Source organism: Apteryx rowi, unplaced genomic scaffold (genome assembly GCF_003343035.1).
Source record: "Apteryx rowi isolate R43461 unplaced genomic scaffold, aptRow1 scaffold_803, whole genome shotgun sequence".
In the NCBI taxonomy this organism is placed as follows: Eukaryota; Metazoa; Chordata; class Aves; order Apterygiformes; family Apterygidae; genus Apteryx; species Apteryx rowi.
Window position 1 is genome coordinate 93,960 of NW_020451098.1, and position 26,030 is coordinate 119,989.

General features: G+C 37.6%; 1 protein-coding gene across 1 annotated transcript in view; it reads right to left on the reverse strand.

Annotated features, from left to right (window-relative positions):
* The window catches only part of MAP3K5 (mitogen-activated protein kinase kinase kinase 5), a 101,300-nt gene that overhangs the window by 8,434 nt on the left and 66,836 nt on the right, over window positions 1-26,030 (reverse strand). The window contains 13 exon segments of the mRNA XM_026089238.1: window positions 2,303-2,488; window positions 4,417-4,585; window positions 4,682-4,859; window positions 5,958-5,978; window positions 6,752-6,929; window positions 7,431-7,588; window positions 8,578-8,683; window positions 9,445-9,581; window positions 10,388-10,515; window positions 13,646-13,779; window positions 15,565-15,646; window positions 16,608-16,703; window positions 21,419-21,468. Coding sequence (XP_025945023.1) covers window positions 2,303-2,488; window positions 4,417-4,585; window positions 4,682-4,859; window positions 5,958-5,978; window positions 6,752-6,929; window positions 7,431-7,588; window positions 8,578-8,683; window positions 9,445-9,581; window positions 10,388-10,515; window positions 13,646-13,779; window positions 15,565-15,646; window positions 16,608-16,703; window positions 21,419-21,468 — 1,623 coding nt within the window.

The following is a 26,030-nucleotide window of genomic DNA, read 5'->3' on the forward strand; positions in this document are numbered from 1 at the left end:
GGTAAATGGCAATTGCACAAGAGAGTCTTAATGCCGTTTTCCAGGTATGGCAGCAGCCAAAAGCAACAGCATCTGTAAGAGTAGAACTCAAAAAGCTGCAAGAATAAAATACATTTAGAAAGTTTGAAAAACTACTCAAAGCCTTACAGAAAAATAAATAAATAAAATCATCGGCAGCAACTACAGCTTACTAAAAAACGTGGCAAGAGGATACTCATATCTTCTGGAAAAAAAAAAGGATTAGTTTAATTCTCTCACACATAACCACTCTGTAGGAAATAACTGCACTCACACAGTTAATGCTTTCAGAAGATGTGTAAAAGATTAATGAGTGTTATTAATCATAAATATCATCATCACTGCCCCAAAGCAACACTGTTTGATAAAATATTTATGCAGCCAGCTCAATCTCCGTGACTGTGCTGCCAGCGGCCACGAGATGGCACTTGGGCACCACGCGGGAGAGGTGGTGGCAGCAGCCGCAACTCCCCAAGCCCCCTGGCTGCCCCAGCTCTGGGAGGCAGCTCAGCTCCTCTCCCTCACTTCTACCAACACACTGACATGGCCTTAGCCAAGTGGAGCCCACTGCACTACTGAAGCAGCATGACGTAACTTTGTCAAGAGCACACAAATCCACAGTAATGTGATTTAGATTTTTAGACTACAACACAAAACAACTTACTTTTTTTTTGGTTGCTCTGATGAGAATATCCTGAATATTAAGCCTCATTACCTGAGATTATACTATTAAGTCCTGAGAACAAGGGAACCACTTTCCCTCGCTCTTAGCAATATCCCAGCCTCTGTGATACCCGAGAGCTTGACACAGACCTGGATTTCAGTGTTCTATCTACTAGAGAAATCTAGTGCATGTCAAACATTTAACACTGGACACATCTGAAGTTTTTCTTTGAACTTTCTGTGGATTATCTTAAACAATAGGGAGATAGTAATGAAAGATTTATCAGTTAAAAATACAGCAGCTTATAGTGGTGAAGTTAACAAAAGAAGGATAAAATATTTACTAAAAAGAGCATGAACTCAGGCCATTACTATGAAACAAAAGATGCCCAGCAGGATCCCTTTCAGGAAACCCAGATATTTGTATCCACTTGCCTTCAGTTTTTTTCTTGACCTTGTATGTTTTCATTTCATAGGTCAAAACAGTAGTAATATCAGGTTAAATGGAGAGCAGTTAAAAGGAAGTGTACTCAAAGCAAAGACTCAAAGAGAAACCTCTCATTTGGGGGAACCTCTCCTTTACAGATTCATCTTACACATGAGCTTTTTTCTGGTAAACAGCATCTAATTCTCTGTCAGTGTAGTCTGTGCAACAAACAGTATAAATGCTGTGCAGTCCTTCCTGAAAGCTCTTTTTACCTCTCAGTGCCCAAGGCTTAAGTGCTCACAAATCATCCACCTTGAATGCCTACTTGGATTATCATTTCATTTTTACTATATGATGCCAGTCCAGACACAGCGATGCTCAGCACAGTTCTACTTTCCCATATCAATTATTCATTTTAAGCATCAAGTCTGATTGTTTGTTGGCTAACATTTAAATACAAACCTTAGGGAGAAAAAACATTTGTTTTTGGTAAACTAGCTATTTAAAGGTTATTCATGTGTGTGCTTGGTTGCTCACTGTAGGAAATTGTAAATTTTGCATTAATTACTGACAAAAATAACTGTTTCAAGTTTGCACCTCATGTGAAAAGAATATAACCTATTTTTATTCCTATTTATCCTGCTTATTGTAAACTGAAATGAAAATGCCTAGTTTGGCAAAATTCTACTGCTAGCCAAAAACACCAGAAGAGGAGTTCAATGCAATATCATAAGGTAGATAGACTATAATTTGGGGCATGAAGTGGTTTAATGTATTTGTTTATAAGGGAAGTCAAGTTCAAGAGTTTTGCATTTATGTAGCATAATCCTGAAGCTCAATGTTGGTCTTATTTACCAGAAATCACTTCAAAATGAGATTTTTCTAAGGCTCTTCTACTTTAGTACTATGGCATAATGTTTGCACGACTATGGTGAACCTTCCAGACCTTTATTCAGAGAAAACTCAACAGCTGTGTTCAGGGTCTGCATCCTGCCACAGGATCCCATAACAACCAAACCTAATCATGACTGTGGGCTGTTTTTTATTATTAGAAACTCACAGCCTTCAAATATACTTGTTTTGGTAACTCTGAAATGAAGTTAATGAAGTTCCATTTGTTTCTTCTGGCTTCTAGCTCAGCTCCTTTTTGAGGTTTCGCCACACAAAAAGTTCTTTGTGAAAATGACAACTTACAGCATCTTGAAAACCAAACAGCACCAGCTGCACTTGACTGATACCATGGCTGTCAAAGTCTAACTCCAGTTTCAGTTTTGAAAGAGTGGTTGCGATGATTTTGCGATCAGTGGACCGTACAAATTCTCTGAGGCTGGAAACAAGCGTTGTGATATGTTCGCATTTTAGCTTGGGCTCTTCAGCTCCCTGTTAGAGGAAGAGAAAGGAAAGGAAATAGTTTTGATAGCTATCTTTTGAAATGTACCCAGGGACTTTAGCCAAAAATGTCAGCTGGCAATACAGATTTCCAGAAAGTCTACTGCTACAGTTAAGGCAACAGTGCAGCTGAGGACCGGTTACAGTACAGTAGCACAGAGCTCTACCACTAAGCTCCCTGCTCATACATCTACCTATTTTTAGAAGCTTTTGTGGTTTTATGTCAGCTACAAAGATAGCAAAAAGCTCAAAAGCATTCATCAGAATTACCAGAGTAAGTAGCTAGGTAACAGTCAGAGGACTGTATTTACTCTTTAAAGTAAAGTTATGCCAACTGAATACAAATTTCAATTCCAAATCTAAAAATGAAGTCAGAAAGATAAAACCATTCTGACTGTTCAACATACAACATTAGAAGCTTATTCTGAAGGAAATTAAGTATTTATAGAGACTAAAGATACATAACATTGATTTCCACAACAGAAGATAGTCCCTCTCTTGGGGTAGCAAACTGTGTTTGGGAGTCAGAGCTCTGCATCCTATTCAAGGGCTAATAGCCCCATGGTTATGTACTTTGATTCTACAACCCTGTCCCTCTGCTCGTATTTCGGGCTGTTGCAGGCCCAACTGAGGAGAGGCAGTTAATCTGTCTTTCAGCCTTTGGTCGCCAGTCCAGGGTGCATCCTGGGTGGATGAAAGGTATTTCATCCTCGGGGTGTATGAAATACCAAGAGCTCTCTCTACATCTTGTGACTGAGTTTCAGCCTCTCTCAGTCATTTTGATTATTCCTTTCATACACATGCTAACAGACGTATCTGTTATAGCAGCACTCTAGCAAAGCAAGGATCACAGGCATCTCTCTTGTTGCCTTCTATTTTAAAACTTTCTATAGTTACCAGGACAACTGTTTTTTTGTTTGTTTCCCCCCCCCCCTTCAAGAGTTAGAAGCTTTTTTTATTGGCATTGAAGCAAATCCAGCTATGTTAACTGTGGTACACGCATGAGAATCATATTGGTTTGCATCAGTTTGTCAAATCAGTACTATCTTTAGAAACTGATTTACCATATTTTATACAAACATCATGTGATACTCAGCCTTGAAAATGAAGTGAGTCAACTAACTACTAAGAAATTACAAACATGAATAAAAAACATGTTGTCCAAATTCTGTGTTGCAACATTTAGCAGTATAGTGATGACCTAATTCATTCAGAGTCATCTTGAACTGATACATCACAATCATCCCCACAAAGAAGGGCCAAAAGATCATTCTGCAATTATTTTTTTGTTTGCTGCAGCTCCCTCCGCTAGTCTATCTTTCCTCTCCTCCATATGTGTTCCCAACTACTGTGAGGAAGGTCTGCTTCCTGATCCTCTCTTTCCGCTTTTATGGTTGTTGGCTGGAAGGCATTGATGTACCAGTCAGTCCCATCTTCTGTATGCAATAACCTAATTCAAGGCCAGAGCAGGCCAAAAAACCTAACCCTCTCTCCATCCAGCTAGAACACAGAACGCCACAAGAAGGGCATGTAATCATCTCCTGGAGATGATCTATTCTACATCAGTCATTCTGACACCCTTAATTAGTCCTGTTTGAAAATCACTGGCAAAAATACAGTATCATGAAGACATGTTTTTCCATTGTTCATCCATCACTAATATCCAGTTATAGATATAGTATTTACAAACAACATGAGGTATATGTACTACAGCATAAATATAATTTTAGTGCTTATTTTTAAGAGCCTCAATAAAACAATAAACCACTAAGACTTACATGGTATATGCTTTCAAGTTCAACCAAAGCTTTTTTTTTTTTTTTTTTGATTGCTTTACTATGCATATTTAGGGTTCAAAGCAATTGCAGACAAGTCTTCAAAATCTATAGAATTTTTGCTGCCTTCTGAAATTACTTTACCTGAGCCAAAGCTTCCATCAAGTTTCTCACCACCTTTTCTTGGTCCTCAGTTAATATCCTATGAAGGGTGGCCCTCCTTTCACTATCTTTCTTCAGCAAGAAAAACCCAGAATCTTTTTCTTCAGGTGAAGGAGGTGCACTGTGATCTTCAAAATTCTCATCTGGGATGCTTAATGAAAGATAGTGAAAAGAAACATTACCAAAACAATCCAGATGCACACATTCCTAATCTACTGTGTAACATAAATGCCAGGTAGCTCTTTACCTCAGAAAAAGAGACCGGATTCCCTTCCCATCTTTTTCTCCACAGGATTTAGCTCTTGTTTTGAAAGAGAATGGATCAATTTTTAATTCTGTATCAGGTGAAACAGAGCCATATTCACTGCTGCTACTTGTATCTTCAACCAGAACAGGAACAGGTAAGGATATACTCCGAAGATACTCTATTCATACAGGAACATTCAGACAATTAGAAATAAATAGCACTATCACAGTTCTGAAGTGAAAAGGTTATTCTTTCAGAGGAAAAAGACTCCAGTCTTTTTTCTTGTCATTACACACACACACACACACACACACACACAATGATATTAAAACAAACAAACAAATCCCTAGAACTTATTCTTCTGGAATAGAATACTTTCAGTCACAATTTTATTGAAAAGCTTCATCAGATACGGAAATACTGGGCTTTTTGCAAGCTTACTTGGCAAACTTCACCACTGGAGTGAACATGCATTCCATATCATCAGCATACACTCTCAGAAATAACAAAGTATTTCTACATAGGTAAGCCACCCTTGCAAGAATTTAGATTTTAACTTAATAGAGAAGAGCTTGATTCCATTAAGCCCCATTTACTGAAGTGTAAAAAATTAAGATAAAATAATTCAGAATATATATATTCTATCGCAGATTACTTTGTTCAAGTTCAAATAGTTCATAGTCTTTGATTAATAATAAACATGCATGTTAAGTCAGATTTTTTTAATCAAGAACACACATACTAGTGCTGCAAGAAACTATTGATACACATTTCATACATGCACATTTCAAAATATGCTTTGATAGCAACTCAGCATGAAGATAACTTTTTTTTTTTCTCCCTACCCTCCCCTGTTCATTTCCTGAAAGAGATGAGTATTCTGTACTCAGGCCTGATGAGATATCCCAAATGCATTCTGCTTTTTTCAAATACAGAATTTAGTCTAATAAAAAAATATGTTATCTTTCTCTATAAACCTCGGCTCTACTGCTATAACAAACAACAGCCCTTTGGTAACCTCTTCAAATTTTCACTAAATGGCCCTATAACAATGTAGCTATTCAAATCTGTATTACCCACCTGCCATAGTCTGGTTTGATTACAAATAGTATTTTAAAACCTCACAAAGAATTAGAGCTTCCCAACAGAGAAAGATCACTTATTTTCATAATTGTGTCCACTTCTCTGTGCAATGTTTTGGTGGCAAATTATAGAATAAGTGATAACAGCAGTGTCTACACAGTTATGTTTGATAGAAAAATACATTAAAACTCACCATTTGAGCTAGCTGAAAGAACTGTGAGAGAAAAAGCAAAAAGAAGTTAAACATTCTAAAATCAACTGAGAAGACACAAGTATAGTCTAAAGGACAACTCTCTTCCCACTTTTACGTACTGACTACCTGTACTCTCCCTGTCTACAATCTCTCATTTTAAATGAATATAATTTAATGCAATGTCAAATGAATTTAGAAAAAAAGAGGTCAAAATTCTCATCTAATTTTATCCTTTATCTGGTATTTTTTTCTTCTTTTAGGTGCTAAAAATTTGCTGAAGGCATTTTTCGTATGTATATATGCATGCACATAAAAATGTGTCACTCCTACTCTCAAAATTCCTTAGTTATGTTCCATAATTTAGAATGTTGCAGGGGATTAGCACGTGAAAGAAAAACAATGCAGCATATGTACATTTGCTATGGAGCAAAAATTCTTCTGCTCATGTAGAAAACTCAGCTGAGGCTTAACACCATATTCTAGCCTTATATAAAATGCACACTGTGCACTCTTTCAAGGAAAACATATACACATTAAAAAAAATGTTGCACAAAACTAGAGAAAGACTTTCAGAAACTGTATTAGAAATATTTATTTGAATCACTTAGTGCCATTGTGATAATAGAATTATGCTACTGCAGCCCTTCTGCAGCAAGCTGCTGGAAAAGCTTATGACCAAACATTCAACTGGAATGGGGATCTACCATTTTCATCCTAAAGACTAAATCGGCAGTTTCAGGAAACAATTTCATTAACAAGAGAAGAATTCCAAAGTGCGTGCAGCAACACTATACCTGAGAGCTTTGATGGGGACTTTCTTTTTCTGCTCGAAACCTTCAAGAATTCATCTATAAGTAGCTCATGAGCAAAAGCTCGTTTATCAGGATCTGGTTCAAAGCAACGCAGTATGAAAGCCTTGGCTTCTGCAGACATGGATTCAGGAATCTCTGGGTGTATTTTAAACATTCCCACCTGAGACAAATGAAGGAAAAAACAATGGCCTGCACTGTTCTTTTCTCAAATATTAAACAGTATCAAAAAAGTCTTTAGATACTAAAGGTGATACTTTGTTACCATGTTTTGACATCTTTCAGTAACTACTTTATTAAAACTTAATTAATCCAAAGAACAAAATTATTACAAACTGTATAATTATTCAACTACATAAAAATCCACTTCCAAGAAGAGTCTTTCACAAAGCAGAAAACTGCTTTTCTCAGCTAAGTTTTTTTTTTTTTTTTTTTTTAAACACCCAGGCTGGTGAATAGCTGTTTTATTGCTCAATTACTCTCTTTAAAACTATACAGCACTCCCACTCAGTTGAATCAGCTCATTCTTCTTAACATCCTCATTAACCAGGCATTTCCTTTATCTTCGTTTTCTGCAATCTCTAATTCTAGCTTTTCCAAAACAGTCATAAGATTTCCTGTGTTTACAAATACTGGTCTGAGCTGTACAAGGAAGATGTCTGACCTTAAACATAGCTGCTTGTGGTTCTCCCAGTTCATAAAATGGGGGTTTCCCTGTAGCCATTTCAATAATTGTGCATCCCAAAGACCAGATGTCTGCAGCTTTCCCATAGCCACGTGGGCCTTTGTCTATGATTTCCGGTGCCATATACTGAAGGGTACCTGTTTAAAAAATATTCATCTTTTTACTTAGACATATGAATGATGCAAATAGGACAAGAGGAACAAAATCAGCGGGGAATGAATAATAGCAGGAGATTTAAAAAAATACTCTATTTTTCAAAATTCAAATTCAAAAATATTCATAAATATTTGACATAAAACTCAAAATGCTGTTCAAAATTACTAATCATAATATTGGTGCTAAAAGTTGGTTGGTGCTAAAAGCATCTGATATCATCTACTGATCTGGTCCTGTCCCCTGCAAAGTCAATTACAACTATTAGAGGTTTCAATGAGCTTTAGATCGGTTGCAATTTTCATTTACTGCATTACAAGATCAAGATTAAAATGAGGAGGACTATTATGAATTGCATCTGAAGAGGAAAAGAAAGTAAATGAAAGAAGTCTGAAGGACCAGGTGATATGAACATTTCTTCTGAAGTACAGGAATCATCCTGATACAGCATTCTGCATTTTGTTGCATTTAGAGAGCAGGAATTTAACAGAGGCTGGAACTAAAATAACAGTCACTTCTCATCTTGCATAATTATTTAATGTGGTGCCTCTGGGTGATTTAAAGTCCAAATCAAATTATCAAGAAGAATGAGGATCAAATTAAGGATAGACTCTGTAGATGGCAGTTCTGGAGTTGAAGCCAGGATGCCGAAGTCAGTCATGGAAGAAAAAAATGTTAGCCTTGTCAGCAGGATGAAAAAGCCATGTGCACGGAAGAGACAGACTCAAACATGACATAAGAAAGACAGTGCTCTTCTGTTGTAGAGGGCTTTCATTTCTCAAGTGGAACTCCCAAAACAGTATTCTCTTTGAACAGTGCATACAAGTAGTCTGTAGTTTAGGATTAGGTATATAGAATTAGCTTATTCCTGCAGCAACCTTATATACTGACTTGAAGTCAATGAAAGCTAAGTAACTGAGGAATATTCCCTCACAGCTGGATTGAGGGAAGACAGTCTCCTCTGTGAACATACCAGTGAAAGTTTCAGTACATGGGTTGATTCCTGCAAGTCTCTTCGAAGTTCCAAAGTCTGAGATCTTTAACACTCCACTGTAAGTGTTGATAAGCACGTTATCACCCTGAAGAACAGAACATTCAGACCAATTATTTTTCTCTGCTGACTATTCACTTAAGATTTCTTGCAACACACAGTTCTAGAATGCACTCTTTAATATGTAGCAATTACTCTCTAAGGCTTTTAACAGTGGAGATGAAAGAGGAATCAAGAGTGTTCCTGCCTTCTGTAATCCCATTATAAGAAATTTCATTTCAAAGAGAACTTCCCCATCTACAGGAACTTTACAAAGAATACTAAGATGGGGAAAAACATTAAAAAAAAACCCAGATTATTTGTATCTAGAATCTCATTGCAAAAGCACCTCCCTATATCCCTTCCAAAATCTTCTTCACTCCTGATGTGCTTTCAAGAAAGTTTGATCATGTAATTGAAAACAGAAATAGAAAAAAAATTATAATCAACTTTATCACATTTTAAATGATAATGTTAATATAAGTTAATTCTTCTAATAAAAAAAAATTTTGTTGATGCAGACAAAAATTAACACTGGTTCATTGACCTAACTCACACTTTAGAGTAGCAGAGAGTGTATGTGACAATGAATAACTTTTGTAAATACATTTTTTAAATACAGAACAAACGGTTATGTAGTTACATAACTGTTGGGCTAAATCTCTGCAAGTCATTCCAACAATAAAACTGCAGTAATGTGATCTATAATAGTATCAAAGTACGGAGAACCATTCTTCCTTTCTTTCACAAGCAAAGCATAAGATCAGAACATTGCTGCTTTTATTCATGATTTTCATGACAGCTTCTCACCTTTATGTCTCGATGCACTATCTGATTATCATGGAGGTATTTTAATCCTTCAAGAATCTGCTTGGTGTAAAAGCCAATTGTCTGCTCATTATTTTTTAATGGTCCCCATTTTGATCGTAGAAGAGCAGAAAGGCTGCCTATAATTTTGGAAAGGAGAAAAGTGAGAGTAAAACCTAATTAAATTCTGCCTTCTCCCCCAAAGGAAAAAAACAACAACAACAACAATGAACAGCAATCTCAAACCAAGGGTAGGTGCCTCTTCTATAACCAAGGGCCTCTCATGGATAATGCTTATTAGCATCATCCTCTGCCCAAGTAATTAAAAAGAGAGTCTAAATATTTCCACTGGCCTCAGCTGCAGCCAAGGAGCATATGCTTTTGCAAAACAGGCAGATCAGAACTAGTTTAATCAATGCGCTCATCTCTCTCCTATGCCTGGATATAAGCTGCCTCAGAGGAACACTGAGAAAGTGTGAAGGCTAAGCATGCACATGAGAGTCTGCGTACATACACCAAATTCACAATTTCTGGAAAAGCTAGGAATGGAATTTTTATTATGTCTGGCTGCTACAAGTTCTTCGGTCTGAAATAGAAGGAACAACCATCAGTCACAATCTCCTGGGATATGTACGTTAGGAGGATTTAGCCATCTGAGACTAGCAGCCTTTGCAGCAGGATGACCACAGATCGTCTCTGGTTTGCAGGTAAAAGGAGCTCACTTGCAGCAATGATCAGAGCTATATCTGTAGCATATCTTATCTCATGATCAAGGGGACTTGAGTACTTGACCTTTCCAGTTTTTCCCATTAATTTAAGGAAGAGATGTTAAATAAAATTACATTTGCATGATGTGCATCTGTTTGCAGTGCTGTAGGTTTTCTATTTTTAAAATGTAAAAAGAAAACCCAAATCCACCAAACCAGTGCCCCCCCCCACAACTTACCACCTGGCACCTGTTCCATGAATATTTTAATGAAGCCATTCTCACTAAGAGAACCTAAATACTGGACAATATTTTTATGTTTGAGATGCTTATGCAAAGCTATTTCTTCATGTAGAGGTTGGGAGTACCTGCAAAGAAAGGAAACATTTTATGCAATGTTGAGCTTCAAAAGAAAAGTCTTGGGCCTACTATAGTAGTTGAAGTTCTATTTGAGGTCCTATGAAACACATGGGACCTCAAATACTGAAGTATTGTGTACAGTAATACAATACTATGTATTAGATATATTTAACAACAGTGATAATGACCTCCATGTACAAAAAAATATATACACATAATTATATATAAATAACATTATATCCAGCAATATATATAATACTGTATACACACACAGTGTGTGTGTGTGTGTGTGTGTGTATATGTGTGTGTGTGTGTGTGTGTGTGTGTGTATATATATATATATATATATATATATATATATAACAAGTAGAGGCAGCAAAACAAAACTTGTGGAAAAGGAACTACTCTCCAGCCCAACTTGAAGAGAATAAACATTTGGGCAAATAGTTGGATCCAGACTAGGGCCAAAGTAAACCAGTAAACCAGAAAGTCAGCATATAACAATAATCAGCTCAATAATTAAAACAAATTACCGTCTAAGCTTCAATTAGTTAAAGTAGGGGGCTTGTCTGAAAGCAAGAGTGGATAGCTATCAGAGTGAGAAAACAGGAATCTTTTCATGGGGAGGTGTTCTAAAGAACTCAGAACAATTTCATCAAACGTAACTTGGCCAAAGGTGAAATATTTTTCAGAGACATGTTTCAGCAGTGTTTTTGCCAGGAAGATTTCTGAAATCCAAATCCTTCCAGTGTGGAACACCACCAGGACTCTGTACCTTAGAAGCTGATGTGCTCCCAGGGCCAGCTCTAACGCTCTCCCCTTCCAACCAGGAGTGARTCACACACACCCCATCACTTCAGTTGCCAGATTTAATATTTTATCTGGCAAAATTTAGACAATCTGTTGAGTCTGGTGGCCATTTCCACTAAAGCACTAAAATCTGCGGCCAGACTTTCAGGCTGCTGAAGTAGATGTTGGACGCAGATCTCTTCTGTCAGTCTAGATGCAAGAAGAAGCTGCAGAGCGCCAGGAGGACATACTAAGGTGCTCATCCTGAGGAAATACTAACCATAACAGCTAACTTGACCTTGCAGCTGCTTGCCACCAAAAGAAATAGTTTTACTGCCATCTTTACCTTCATCAGGCTGCTCTCAGCATATCCCTTGCCCCAACACTGGTGATGTTTTGCTTTCCTGAAGAACTGGCAGATTTTGGCGGGGGGGGGGGGGGGGGGGGAAATGGGTGTGCAGGAGGTAGACTTAGCTTTCTGCTAATTCAGCTCCAGGAACCAGCTCTCCCTGGAGCCAGAAGAGTGCTACTGCCAGGAATGCAATCTAAGCACTTGGCCAGAAGTTGTCGGGGAAAAGTGCACATGAGCTCCTCTCCTTTTGGGCCAGGTAGTTATCAGTTCACCTTAACTACAGCATCAAGCTGCAAGTGGAGGCTGAACTCTTAAAAACGTGGCCAAAAAAAGAAAAAGTGGGGGCATCTGAATATCTCTTCAGAATATGACTGTTACAGAAAACAAATATAAGAAAGTATCTGCTTAATGAAAAGTGTGCCCTTACAGCCCACAAAAAAAACTTTATAGAAGTTTTTACACTGTCTCCTGTCAACATGTAGGATCCAATACAATTACAATATCAATATGTGATGCTGGATAGGTTGTGGAAAATAATACTCCTTTTCCACAAGTGGTCGTTTTACCCACAGATCCAAACATTCTAGATGAAAATGAGGAGAATAACAGCCATTGTGGCGGGCAAGAATATCCTCTCAAAACTGCTCTTTTGAACACTAACACCTTCTTTAAGGCAATTGCTATGCAGAGAAGATAAAAACAGTTTCCTTCCTGATATTAGCTGTAGATTGAGCACTGTGAAAACAAGGTGCAGTTATTTCCTCCTACAGAGAAAGTGTAGTATGCTAAAATATGGGATGTCCTGTTGATGGAGAAGCTATCCATTAGATCAGATTACTAAACCAAAAAGCCAAACAGGCAAAAGAAAACAAGGTATTTGGAAATATAGATTCCATTCCTCACTTAAATAATGGGCAAAAATTCACCTTTTGGCATGCCTGATATTCTGCCTACATTCACTTAGTATTTGATTCCTCCTGCTACCTAGGGAAATTCTGTCTATATCAAAAGAGCTTCCTTCATAAAATTTATTTCTTTAGTCATTGAAAAAGGAGGGATTTATTTTTCTGTTATCACCCATGATAATGATTTTATTTCCTACTTTTGCTAGCTTTTTGCTAGCTGAAAAAGCAGCCTAAATTATAGTCTTTAGTAATATTTTACAATGTGCGAGAGAGTCACTTTAAAGATTCAGACACACAAGTTATCTGTTAAGAAACAACTCTTACATCAACTTGACCACAAAAATGAAAGGGTTATTGTAGAATTTAGGAATAACTTTACAACTAATACAGTGGGTCTGATGTTCAGATTTGCTACCACTTTTACTACAATATTTGTGGAAACCTTTGTATTCATAATACAAATTCACTGCAAACCTCAACATATATAGTTACTAAGGACATCAACTGTCTGGTCTTTACATAGTAACCTTTATAAATGGAGGAGATCAATAAACCTATAAAATGACTCTGCATTAAAAAAAGTGCGGATGAAAAGACCATTCCACATGTTTTATTCTAGTGTTAAGGGGCTTCATAACAAATTGTGCATAAACAGAATAGGAAAATGTCTCTATCAACAGTTCAGGCTCAGAATTTTAAATAACTCTATAGATCATGAATTTGAATAGTTCTCTGATAACAACATGCCTGTGCATGCATAGGAACATAGGGCTTATCATAAGGTATTCAAATGAGATTCTGTATTTCAGCAACATTTGTTTTGGAAAGAAGATGCATTATAAACCAGCAGTACCAAAACCTGAAAATGTCTGAATTCTCAGTTGTGATCATGATTCATTGGGTTTGGTATTTTTCCACAACTTGCATCTGTCTAGATACAAAGAGAGAGGAGACCATTTAATACCACAGACAGGTAATTTATTGGCAGCTTTGTAGGTCAGGTACTCCCTAAACAGCAAACTCGTTAGTCACGTTACTTAACAATCAAAGTATGTAACACACAAAATTTGGAATCAGCTGCATTTACTATACCTGCTATCTCTCTCTGGGATTTCTTTAATAGCAATTCTGACTTGATTGCTCAAATCTCGTCCTGCATATACAATGCCGTAAGTTCCTTTCCCCAGAATGACTCGCTCGCCATTTTCATCATATTCATAATCATACTGCAAAGCAAACCACAAAATGAAAGGAATGAAACAGATTTATTCCATCTGACAGTAGGCACGCAATTAAGGCTTCTAGGAGACTAGTTGCTCTCTGCAGACCATGGAGAGCGAGAGGAAGGCACTACAAAAGGACATTTCAGATGCTGTACAGAGATTCTGAGGTGACCATTTCAGATAAGTGCATAATGCTAAGCTATCCTTTATCTGTTCTGTGTAGTTACACTTACATGTCTTAGTCAACAGTGTATGCAATTCTGCTGGCAAATGCTGTAAAAACAGCAGAAGACAACAGAGGGCACTATGCCTCAAACAGAACTTCAGCTTCCACTCTGACATAGAAAGCAAGGCAGCATACGCTTATTTGTTCCAGATGCTCTCCTGACCTGACCACATCTTCCAAAAACATTGGATTATCTCATCTGTCCTCTTGTTTAACACACACAAGTAATTTCACTCGCTCACTCCAATGTTGAGCCCAGTAGCTCATGCTTGAATAAAGCTTTTTCCCCCCTCCCCTTTTGCTCCAAGTAAAGGCTGATATCTTTTTAATAAAAGATGCAGAGAATCTAGTACTTCCTTTACTAGTTTCAATAGTTAATTACTCGCATGGTAAATCATACCTCTTATTTCTAATTCAAATTTCTTCGGCCTCACTTTCTTATCATTGTTTTTCTTCACTAGATTAAGGAGCCCATTAGCACGTAGTAATTTTCCCTGTAAAGATACTTATCCACTGTAATCAAGTCACCCACTGCTTTTCTTTTTTCTAAAATAAACAAATTAGGCACCCTCAAGTTCTCATTACAGAGCATTTTTTCTTAGCCCACAAGTCACTCTAGTGGTTTCTGTTTGTCCCATTTCCAATTTCAGATGTATTATAAGATGCCAGCATCAAAACTGAGACACAGCGCTGGATTCGGTATTCAATACTGACTCTTTCAGTTAGCTCTGGATGTCGCCAGAGCTTTGGGGCACCAGATTTTCATGTGATGGAATATGGGCTCCAATATTTTATCTTGTTCCCTGCCACCTAAAAGCAAGCCTAAACAGACTGAGTACTGCATTGCACCCGCTGGCCTTGTGTTCACTTTTTAACTAAGTGAATGTTCAGATAGAAAAATGAAGGTGAGAAGGTAATGTGTAAAGGCATACCCATGCAAACTATAATTTAGCTAGCAAGGGAAACAGCGGCAGAAGCAGGGCAGCCTAGGCTTCAGTGCGGGTTAATGGGCTAAAGATACAAACTCCCAGAAGCACAGACATCCATCGTATGCTTTGTGTTTGCTGTTCATTGCTGTGCTTGCCCACGGATCATCACTAGCACAGACAAGCCTTCCCATGCTACAATTATACCCTTTTTTGCTGTGCAGACAACCTGTCAGTAATGTAAGTGTACAGGATTCCAGTGATGCATGAAACAGACAACAAAAAGTCTTTAAAATTTAAACAGCTGCTAACACCGCCTGACTCCAATGACTGTCAAGAAACTGTAACAAGTGTCATTCTGTAACAAGCACAACTGTGGAGAATTCCAAAGTTAAGTACCTTCTTCAGCTAGCATGCTAACTGAAATACGAGAGACTTGGCTATGCTGGTTATAAATACTATATGAGGAGAATTACAAAGAATGATTAATTTATAAACAATAGAGGATTAAATTTTAAAAAACAGTAACTTTTGTCTAATTTCTTCCAGTGAAGGGATCAGTAATTTCCTCCCTCAAGTAATACTCTATATTAAAAGCCCCAAATTCTTATTATGCTTAAAAAAAGTAAACAATACCTCCAGAGAGTCTCCATCACATTCCCCATCCTCTGTATTCTTCCCTATTTCTTCAGTTATACTGTTCACCATGTCAAAAAACCTGTTAAAGCAAACAAATACACACTTGAGACTTAGTATGGGGACATCAAGAATAATTCTCTAAATGACTCAAAAGAATGAACCAAAAAAAGGTTTAGATACAATAAGTATGAACTCAGTGCAACAGCAACTTGTTTGTGGGCAAAATAGTAATACTTTCTGTTTACATGGAGACTTCACAGCCAAAATTTGCGGTTTTCCTACTTATTTTTGTAACATATAAAAAGTGCATATAAACGTCCATGATGAATGAAATTATCAATGGAATTCACACTTCAAAAAGCTATGTACCAGGYGAAATTATCATCCCATACCATTGTTTCTTTATGTCCAATAAAAGGACTGAAACATCATGAAAAGTTCCTAGAAGTCTTGGATGTATTTGGAGAAGACTTTGTGGTGCAGGAAAGCTAGTTTCAGGGGTATTTTCAGTGTAAAGGAGTCTATTTTACAAACCCACATTGAAAAAAAAWATATATATATTTCATATAACTTGTCCCCCTTTGAAAGAATGGACGAACACACATCTCTTAAATCTCACATTGCTTACTAGGGATACTGGTACAATTTTACCTATGTAAACATGACTATAGGTATGTAAAGAAATCAAGTGTGCTTCTCTGTCATCAGAAATAAAACTTTAGCTTATTGTTATCCAAAATGTTCCCAGTTCAGAAAATCCATGCATAATTTTAGGAGGCATTTGGATTGTTTTTAAAAAAAAAAAAAAAGTTAAATTTGTAGGTATATTTGTTTCTAATATTTGTCTGTACTTGGGCTGTGACCCTTCAGATCTCATGAACCTCTAGGGCAGTACTGGGCTTTCAGGTGGAAGATGATGAGAATCGAGGATGTTCAGACCACCTCTTGCCACAGTTTTGAAACAGTCAGTCCCTGTTGTGCATGCAGACACAATCTACCCTATCACAGGCCATTTATATGAAGCAATAACTGGGACACACCTCCTGCAGTGAAGTTCTGTGCAGAAATAGATTTGAAAGTCATCAGAGTTGTGCAGCACATAGAGGAAACAGCACCGTTCTTCAAACTTCGAAATGCTGAAAGAACAGCCAAGTAGAACGTGTTATTGGGAAGATGCATTTGGGCTTCTACCAGCTACGTCAAACCATACAAATAATCCCATTTACCGTGAGAAAGCACCATCTTAAACCTAAGAAGCCATGATGCATTACTTTACTGTAAACTTATATTCTTGTATCCTCCAAAGCTCACATTCTGCTTGCCCCTAGTTCACACATTGCCTAAGAGAGAGTAGGAGCAAGGTCCTGCTTAGAGTAAGGTCCTTAAATTCCACTCAACACTGTCATTACTGGGCTCCTCAAAGAAAATATCAAACCCTATTTGAATAAGCTCTTTCTGCAAGTTTGTCACATATTCAGCATCATGTGTCAAGCTGATTCAGTAGAATTGATTGTTAATGTATTAGAACAGAAAAAAAAAAGATGGCTAGAGGTATTGTAAAGGAATAATAAAATATTTGAGAAAATGACAAATTAAGTCTCCTTATTAACATTCTTAAGATACTGGATGAAATCTATGGTTCTAATGAAATCAACTGACTTTAGCTGGATCAAGATATCCATCATGTTTTTAATCCATTAAGAGAACAGTAAAGTATGACACTATTCTATGTTGTGCCAAAGGCTTTATGAGCACACAGAGTTGATTAATGCAGAAGTATTTCTTTAGGTTTCAGGAAATATTTGTAATTTTCATCCTTTAATAAGTGTCTATAGTTATCTGATCATTGTCTCTTTTTATGACTTCTGAACTGTAGATCCCTTGTGGTAACTTTTGATAAGCAAATGGCTCTTTGGATAAGTTGGGGTCTTTATATAACACACATTTTAAATACGCATTTCATAAAGCTACTTACAAAAAGAGTGAGCTTCATTAATAAGAACATATGTCTTTGGGTTTTGTGACTCATTTATTTTTATGTCAGGAAAAACCAATACGTGCTAAATGAGGTACATATCTGGGAAGACAGTCACTGCCCCCAGTTTACAAATTAACTTTTAATCCACTAGGGTTTACAAACATATACGTGAACTTTCCAGAGTCCTGCTGATATTAACAGAATTACTCAGTCTTTTAAAGTTCCATGTGATTTTAAATATTTTACTAACCTGACAGGCACAGAAAATCAGTTACTGAGACAGTAGTGAATAAAAGGGTAAGAATGTGGGGTATACGCAGAGGTCAGGCAAATCCATAAATATTTAAAGTCTTTAAGGGAGTGTTTACATTTGCTTATATGTTGTTTTCCTCCCTGAAAAAAGTCATTAAAGTGAAAAAAAAAAAGACTAAAAAATACCCAGTTATAAAAAGAAGCTGGGTAATTTGCTCAGGAAATGCCTCATTTTGAGAGTTACCGAGCATATGTACTACCCACTGGCTTCTACGACAGCAGAAGTGGAGCTGAATTTGCAAAACTGAAAAGCCAAGCAGGAAAGGATAATGCTGTGTGGCCCTGAGCCCAGCTCTTGTGTGCACCCAGAACTCCTGCTTGTCAGTGACAAACACTGCAAATGCTGTAAGTATTGTTTACCAATAATTCTAGATGAAGTAGCAGATAAAGCAGGTAAGCATTGGCATCAACCACAGAGAATTAACTTCAAGGAATTTGTTGATTTTCTAAAAGTGGGGAGAGCTTTCACAGTTATAGTTAGAATTAAGTAGTGTGACAGGGTTCCAAGTTCCACGAATGTCAGAGAAGATGAGAAGAGAACTTGAGATGGAACATGAACATCCCTGTTGTTAATCCTTACACTATGAAGAAAACTGAATGCAGATCTGAATCCAACTTTATTGCTATGTTTCTAACACTACATTTATCAGCATGATCTGTGAAGCACTTTCCCATGGAAACACCACAAGTAGCAGTTATTTCATAATCCAAGGCTCCTTCTGGATACCAGGAGTATTCCACTTCCAGTCTAGCAACTTCAGTTTGCCACTTCTTTTTTTTTTTTTTCTCTCTAAATTGGAAAAATAAAGATCGTATCCTCCTGCTCATATGGTGTCAGCTCTGCAGAACACTAGGGAGTTTTTCAAATAACCTGAGAAAGATACAAAGCACCTTGGGTAGCAGCCATGTTCCAAAAGCTTTGATGAAGTTTTTAAGACTAACAGTACTTTTTGGCTTAATTCAATAATATATATTTGTGTTTGAGAGGACATATGACAAAAGCAGAGTTATTTATGTTACAGCACAAACCGCTAATCAATGAGTTTGCTAAATCAAATTTGGTTATCATGGCTTCCTGCATATAGAGTGTGATTCAGCACTGTGTTCAGAGCTGCTTATTATTTTTCAGGTCCCTTTGCAATTCTTGAGAGCTGAACTCTATTACTCATGAAATAAGATGCTGATTACACTGGCTCAAGAGGAACACACCGACCAAGTGTCCCCTCAATCATTTCCTTGAAGTATTTACCAAAAACATTAGTCATTCCAAAGTTAGATGTCTCTTCAGCCCCGCTGACAAGAAATTCCCTACGTAACGCAGTAAATATTTATGGAGGCCTTTGTTGAAAAAGTCTCCAAATCATGTACAAAGACCTGCCTTGTATGTTAAGACTGTATCTCTACAGCTGGCTCTTACTAGCCTAGAAAGGCTGAGAAGCCTCATTAAGCTAGAAACTCCCCCTTCCTAAACAGCTTTAAGTCTAGGAGCTTCAAAAGAGCCAAAAATAGTCCGGATACAAAAATAGATTAGAAGCAGGTCTGGTTCTGAAGGCTGTCCCACCCTAAAGACTATCTGGCTTCATAAAACTAGTTAAAAACTGAAAGATATTGGAAAGGGAATGATCAGAAACTTGCATACATTAGAAAAACAGGCTTATTCAGTTTTGAAATTGCATAAGATAAAGATTTTCCCCCTGCAGTTCCTCATAGAAGCAGCCACTGAGCTTTCTAAGAATTCACAGCGACTCCTGGCTCTATTGATTCTTTTTAAAGCTTTCCAGGGTTTTTTTGACATCTGTCTAGATGAACACAGACTGGAATTTTAATTGACAAATTAACTGACAATTGAAAATTTAAATAACAAATGCAGGAGGGTATATACAAAACACCACTGACCACACAATGGCTTAACAATGCCAAAAAAAAAAAAATTTTAAACAGGGCAAAAATTATATATGGGGTGTGTGTGTGTGTGTGTGTGTGTGTGTGTATTTTTTTTTGCAAGTACTCAAAAACATACTGTAACCAAAACCCAACCAGACTGAACTAAGTGTATCATTGCAAATTCTGCTTAAAATAAACTGAATCCCACAGGAATGAATCTCTATGTCTATTGATAGTTTTTTAAGTTACTTTTTGGAAGGAAAAAGAATCATCCATCTGTGCAAAAAATGTACTGCAGACATAGCAACAGCTTTGTGTGTATGGAACAGTTATTATTAGAACAGAGCAACGACTATTTAAAAAAAAAAAAAAAAAAAGCTAAGCAAATACACTAAATGCAAACACCAAAGTGGAAAGTCACAGGATGCCAAAGTGTAGATAAATCCTAGAAAAACAAATGAGACTAAGACAAAGAATTGATCTCAACAGTTCACAGCAGGGGTAGAAGACTACTTGCTTAGTATCGGTAGGTACAAACAGTATACACATTATGTTTGACCTGGGCATGTTAGCAGACCCATTGGCTCCGATTCTGCCGTTCTCTACTCACAATATGGCGTAAAATCCTGATTTAAAACAAACAAATACAAAAAAACCCCAAACCCAACAACCTCCAGTGAAGGCTTCTTCATAGCAGGTAGAAAACTCTCCACTGAAATCAAGCAAAAAGATGGCCAAGTTTCCTCCTTTGTCAGCACCTGACAGGCCCCTCCCAAAAAGGGAAGCGTGCTGAAGAGAAGATAGCATGCCTTGAACACGTAACATCATTCTCTTCTAATCCAGTCAAGTTATACTTGCAGGTGTCATTTCTGAACCTACTGCTTATTAATCCTTGTTAACCTGCTCCACATGAGTCTTCGGGAGGTTTTTATATGTTTTTCTATTGACTTCCTTCTCTGTTTCCTCAAACAATCTCTAAGTTTTCACTTTGTGGCCAATCTACCACTCTGCCACATCTGTCATCACTGTATGGACAATCTCTCTTCCCCATGGGACCCCTCTGAAACTCTGTTCTGCTGCCATACCTGTACAAAAACAAAACAAAAAAAAAAATCCCACACCCAAAACTTGACAACCGGTAAGCAACTAGAATACTGCAAGACCCACAAAATACCACCATCTTGCCAGTTCCTCATGTTCTTCCTGTCTGCACCCACTTGTCACTTCTGGGCTTATATACTCTGAACATCAAGCATTTGGGACAAGAACTGCCTTCTTTGCATTTATGAGTTTTCCAATATGTCAGAATCTCAAACGTGTGACCGCAGTTCCTGGGCATGGCATAAAACTCAAGTAAGATGGCATAAAATGTAAGCAGTTATTTTAATTCCAATGTTACTTAGCATAAAGTCAGTGACTACTACCATCAAGAAAAATAATAGTGCTTTAACTTAACATGCTGTTCACTAATTTTTACATAATAGACTCTGCAACTGGTCATTTCTGAATCCAAAATAGGACTCCTCAGGCTTCACTTTTATCAGGGCATCTGTGGAAGTACCTGCAACACCTTGATTCAATTTTGTGCCTTTTATTCCACCAAGGCCCACAGCATTAGCTCAGCGTAATACTCATTCAATCACTCTTTTCATTTCAAAACATGAAAGAGAAACTCACCTTACTCCCCTGATAGAAGCAGCACTGAAGTTCCACTCATGAATACCTTTCTGTAAAACACAGAGGAAAACAAACATTCCTTTTTAAAATGAAGAGCCAGTAGGCATATCTTTTAACCTAGAACTCAAGAGAAACACTTCAGTTATAACAGTCTATTGCCTTGTAACAGTTATTCTTCTGGGCATTTTTTCAGTCAAAAGCAATGTGACAAGTTCTAGATAGAAGTTTTGATTTGCTCGTTTCTTCACCATTTACTTGGCACACACAGTGCTTCCCCCCCCCCCCCGAAGTTATGCAAAAGCAGCAGAGCAGAGGGGCTGCCCATACAGACTGTCCTGGGTGCTGAATTTAAGGTCATGTGCAACCCGCCGGAAAAAGGGAGAGAAGACTCATCTCTGGGAATAACAGAGCGTGCTCTACATGCTTAGGCTCCTCAGGATGTGGGAAGAACAGGCTGGGAGAGATAGAAACCAGGAATTCTGATGCTGGAGTGCAAGGTGGCAAGTTCCCGAAAAGTGGGCAGAATTGCTTGGGGAAGGAGCAAACCTAAAGGCAGACTGTTAAGGGAAACAGAAAAAGAGACTATTTCCCTAGGAATACAGAAGAGAGCAGTAAGGCTGTACCAAAGCCCTGAGAGTTGCCGGACTGGTAAACCAGGCTGGAAGAAAGAAATCACCTTGCAAAAACACTAAGGGCCAGGCCTCATTTATTTTCAGATCTTTTAAATTTAAATCTGTCACACAGCAGAACTGAGTTCCCTCTACAGACAGTCATATCACTCTAAGTTTAAGTTCTAATAAAACTTCAGGAATCAAAAGCCTTTTGTATCTTCTGATGAAAACACTCTTCTTTCAGAAAAGTTCGAATGACACCACCTCAAAGTTGTGGCAACCTTTATAGCCTAAGGGCACAGTGTCAGCCACAAACATAACCAAATGTATCCCAAAAGAAGACATGAAGCTGGGCAGCTTATAACACATTTCATGAATAGTGAGATATATAGAAGTCATAACAGATACACAGCCAAAATAGTTGTACTATGTGCAAGAAATCATAGAGAAAACTATTTTCTCAGCTACAGCATTTTTCTGTAAGGCTTCCTGGATCAATTTCTCCTGTGTAACTCTTTCCTTGCTGTTCAAATTGCATTAAAAGGTTGTGATGCTAATATAAAATGCCTAACACAATGTGCCAGACTTAAATGCAGTTTTCTTTCTTGAAGCACAAACTTCACACGATTAAGTGAAGTGTCCAGTACTTCTCTAATGTAAAATGGGGGGCTGGGGATTCCAATGGGGGAAGGGGACAGGGAAGGAAAGTAGCCAGAGGTGAATAAAAGGTGGAACTGCATCTTGAAATGGAGGTAACAAATGATGTCAGTATGAAGTGTTTGTGAAACTACCATTTGAGTTACCTGGTTCTCTTGCATAAAGATCACCAGCTTAATCCCTCTGCTAATAATGAGAGCATATCTGCAGTGTCTCTTACTCCTCCCTCCACATACGAACTCTGCCACCTTCCAATTTTCCATCCTTGGAAACTTTCTTCAGTGCTTTGCTATTGGCACCTGTCCAATTCCCACTGCTGGGAATAATCTAAAATTTAAATCTAAAACAAGCACCCTGACAGGCAGAACTGTTCAAGAAGCATAAGTATTGTGGGTTTTACCTGTCATTTACATACAACTAATCTCTCACGGATTCATACATCTTTCATTTACCACATCATGTTCTCAGGCAACGAAATAACACAAAAGCTATGTCCCCCATGATCTTGCCAAGTTTTGAATACATTGGAGTAAACATATCAGGAATGCTATCCAAATTCAGCATCTGTTCTTTGGTTAGGCAAAAAAACACCAACCACTCAAAACAAAACTCAAAATGGATTCAGAAGCCAACACGAAACAGAGACAGGCTGTTCTATTTCAAACTTGCAAACAGCACTGCTGCATTCCTCTAAACCTATGAGGAAAAAACTGCTAAAGTTAGGGAACTTCAAGGCAACATAATGTGCATACTAAAAAATATAATGCTATCTGACTTTTATATACATTTGTCCATGTTAAACTTCATACTACGAAAGGCATAAGCATTCAGATATGTTGTTAAAAAGCCACAGAAAAGGAAGAGGACACATTATTTTTCCTGGCAATGACTGTCAACCCCCTAGTCATTAAAAAGTTACTGGTTTCAGACTCTGCTGTTTGAGTTCCATTTTGCATCTGAAGCAGAAATTCAGTTTGTACATGAAAAAAAACTTCATAAACTTCGTAACTCATAATTTTTATTCTTAGAGCACTGACTGAATTTTGGAAAATAACTATAGGTAAATACATTAATTTATGAATCAAAATTAACTGGAATCTGAACCATGAGCTGGTAAAGCTCTGACAGACCTACAGTGGGTAGATTAAAACTAGGTAGTTGAAGCAGTTTCCAACCCCAGCTGCCTATCTTGTCCTTGCAGCAAGGACAGCTGGTCTGTGCTTGTTATGGCAATTTTCAGCCTTGCATATTAAGAAGAAACAAAGTGAGAGTATTTCTCACTTGGGCTGAAAGATAATATATCTATTTCCTTCAGAAAAATCTCTTATCAAAAACAGATACTGCATTGGTTATATTTAACTGAAAAGGCCAGTTCCCTTCCAGTGCCTTTCCTCCCTTCTGATGGATTCTAAGGACTTTGACAAACTTGCAAGGGCAGATTAAAATTGTGTAACTGAAGCTGTAACTACTGTACTTCCCATTGCATTCTTTTGATGGATATCACTGCTTGCAGGCAAGGATGCCTGAACTGAGTATTAATCAGATCCCAAGCTTCTGCATAAGCTCACCACAATAAGGATTCTGGCTAGAACAAAAGTACTAGCAAGTCCATCGAAAACTGACCTTGTTTAATGTTACTGATTAATAGCAGGGCAACAAAAATAGGAAACACTGATCTGAAGAAAATAGAGAGATACACTGCCAGAATAAGGAAAAAACTGGTTTACCATACTGGAGGAGAACCTTGAAAAACGGAGTAACAGAACTGCAAAATGAAAAAACACTACAAAGCAAAGGTTAGAAACTGTGGATAGCTGAAGTCACCATCTACTGAACACCAGACAGGTACAAACTAATACATCCAGATCCTTCTCCCAAGCACAGGATGACTGTGAGCCATCAAATGAGATATTCATGAAGAAGGCCAATGCTGGAAGTATCAAGCAAGAGATCTCCAGAAGCTAAAAGACACATTAATGCACCACAAAAGACTTTGAATGTGGTCTACAGTCTGGGTGCACACGCTCAAGAAAGGTTAACTCAAACTGGAATATAAACAGAAGTCATGGGAGGGGGTTGCCATTATGGTCTATATATACAAAGCCTACTTGTTTTGCCTAAAAAACAAGTAGACACTAAGAGAAATTAGGATTCTCCTATGGTAAACTTCAGAGAGGAAAAGGAACTATTTAACATGAGCACGTTAGTACAAGAACAAATGAGTATGAAATGGCTATGAACAAATTCAAACTGAAAGCTCCAAGACTTAATGTAACGTTCTTCGTTTTCACCAGCAGTATGCCACTCCAGACGCCTCTAGAAGTGCAGTGACATTCTGGAACCGCTTTCCAACACAGTTGTTTGTGAAACCTAACAAGCATTCAGATGAAGCTTGATTATATTATGCAAAACATATGGTGAGTGTTTCTGCAACAGAGGGGAACAGGATTCAATAGCCCTGCCAATCCATTCCTCTGCCCCTTCTTATACAATAGATAAGCCACTTAACAGAATGGAACAGATTGTTTGGAGATAAATTACTATATTTAAAAAAACAAAATAAAAAAAAACCCAAACCACAAAACACTTATTTTCTTAGTTTTTTTGCACAGGCTGAACCTACCTGTAAAAACACCAGTCAGAATTAACTACACATCAACAGAAATTCATTGATCTGGGCAAACATTTCAGTTTGTGTTACAAACTAAACATGCTATTTCAGCCACTGCCCATTTACATTGTCTCATTAACAACAAAAATTGCAAGCAGAACTGCCTCACATACCCTACATACAAAAACGTTTCTCCTTTAAAATAACTCAAGAACAAAAGCTAAATGATGAACTACCTGAAAAATAGGTCTTCGCTGTCCAATCTTGCAAGCAAACAAAATGTTGCCAAAGAATAATGAACAGTGTTAGTTCTTAAAAATAAAACCATCACCAGTGTTCTGCCTCCAACTGACCTGTCTTCCACTCGTTATTCATATTCTCCTCCCATTTTTCCATGCTCCCTTCTTTCTCTGAGGTTTTCAGGTGTCCTCCCTGTCCTCACTCTTACCAACAATTTGCTTCTTAAGCATTTCAAAATGCAATAACCCTTCAACATTTTCCTCTCCCCTTGTATCTCCAGATTTTCTAAGCTCCTTTCCAAATATGTCTGCATATCTCACACCTTGACATATGGGCTTCCCAGCTTTTTCGAGTTCTAGATCTTCTAAGCTTCTATCCATCCTTCCACCAAACATTTCTTCTTCGGCGCTTGATTGATTCCACTGCTATTTCAATACACCAATTTCTACTACTTGTTTCATATTAAAGAAGCCTTTACCACAGATAACAAGCA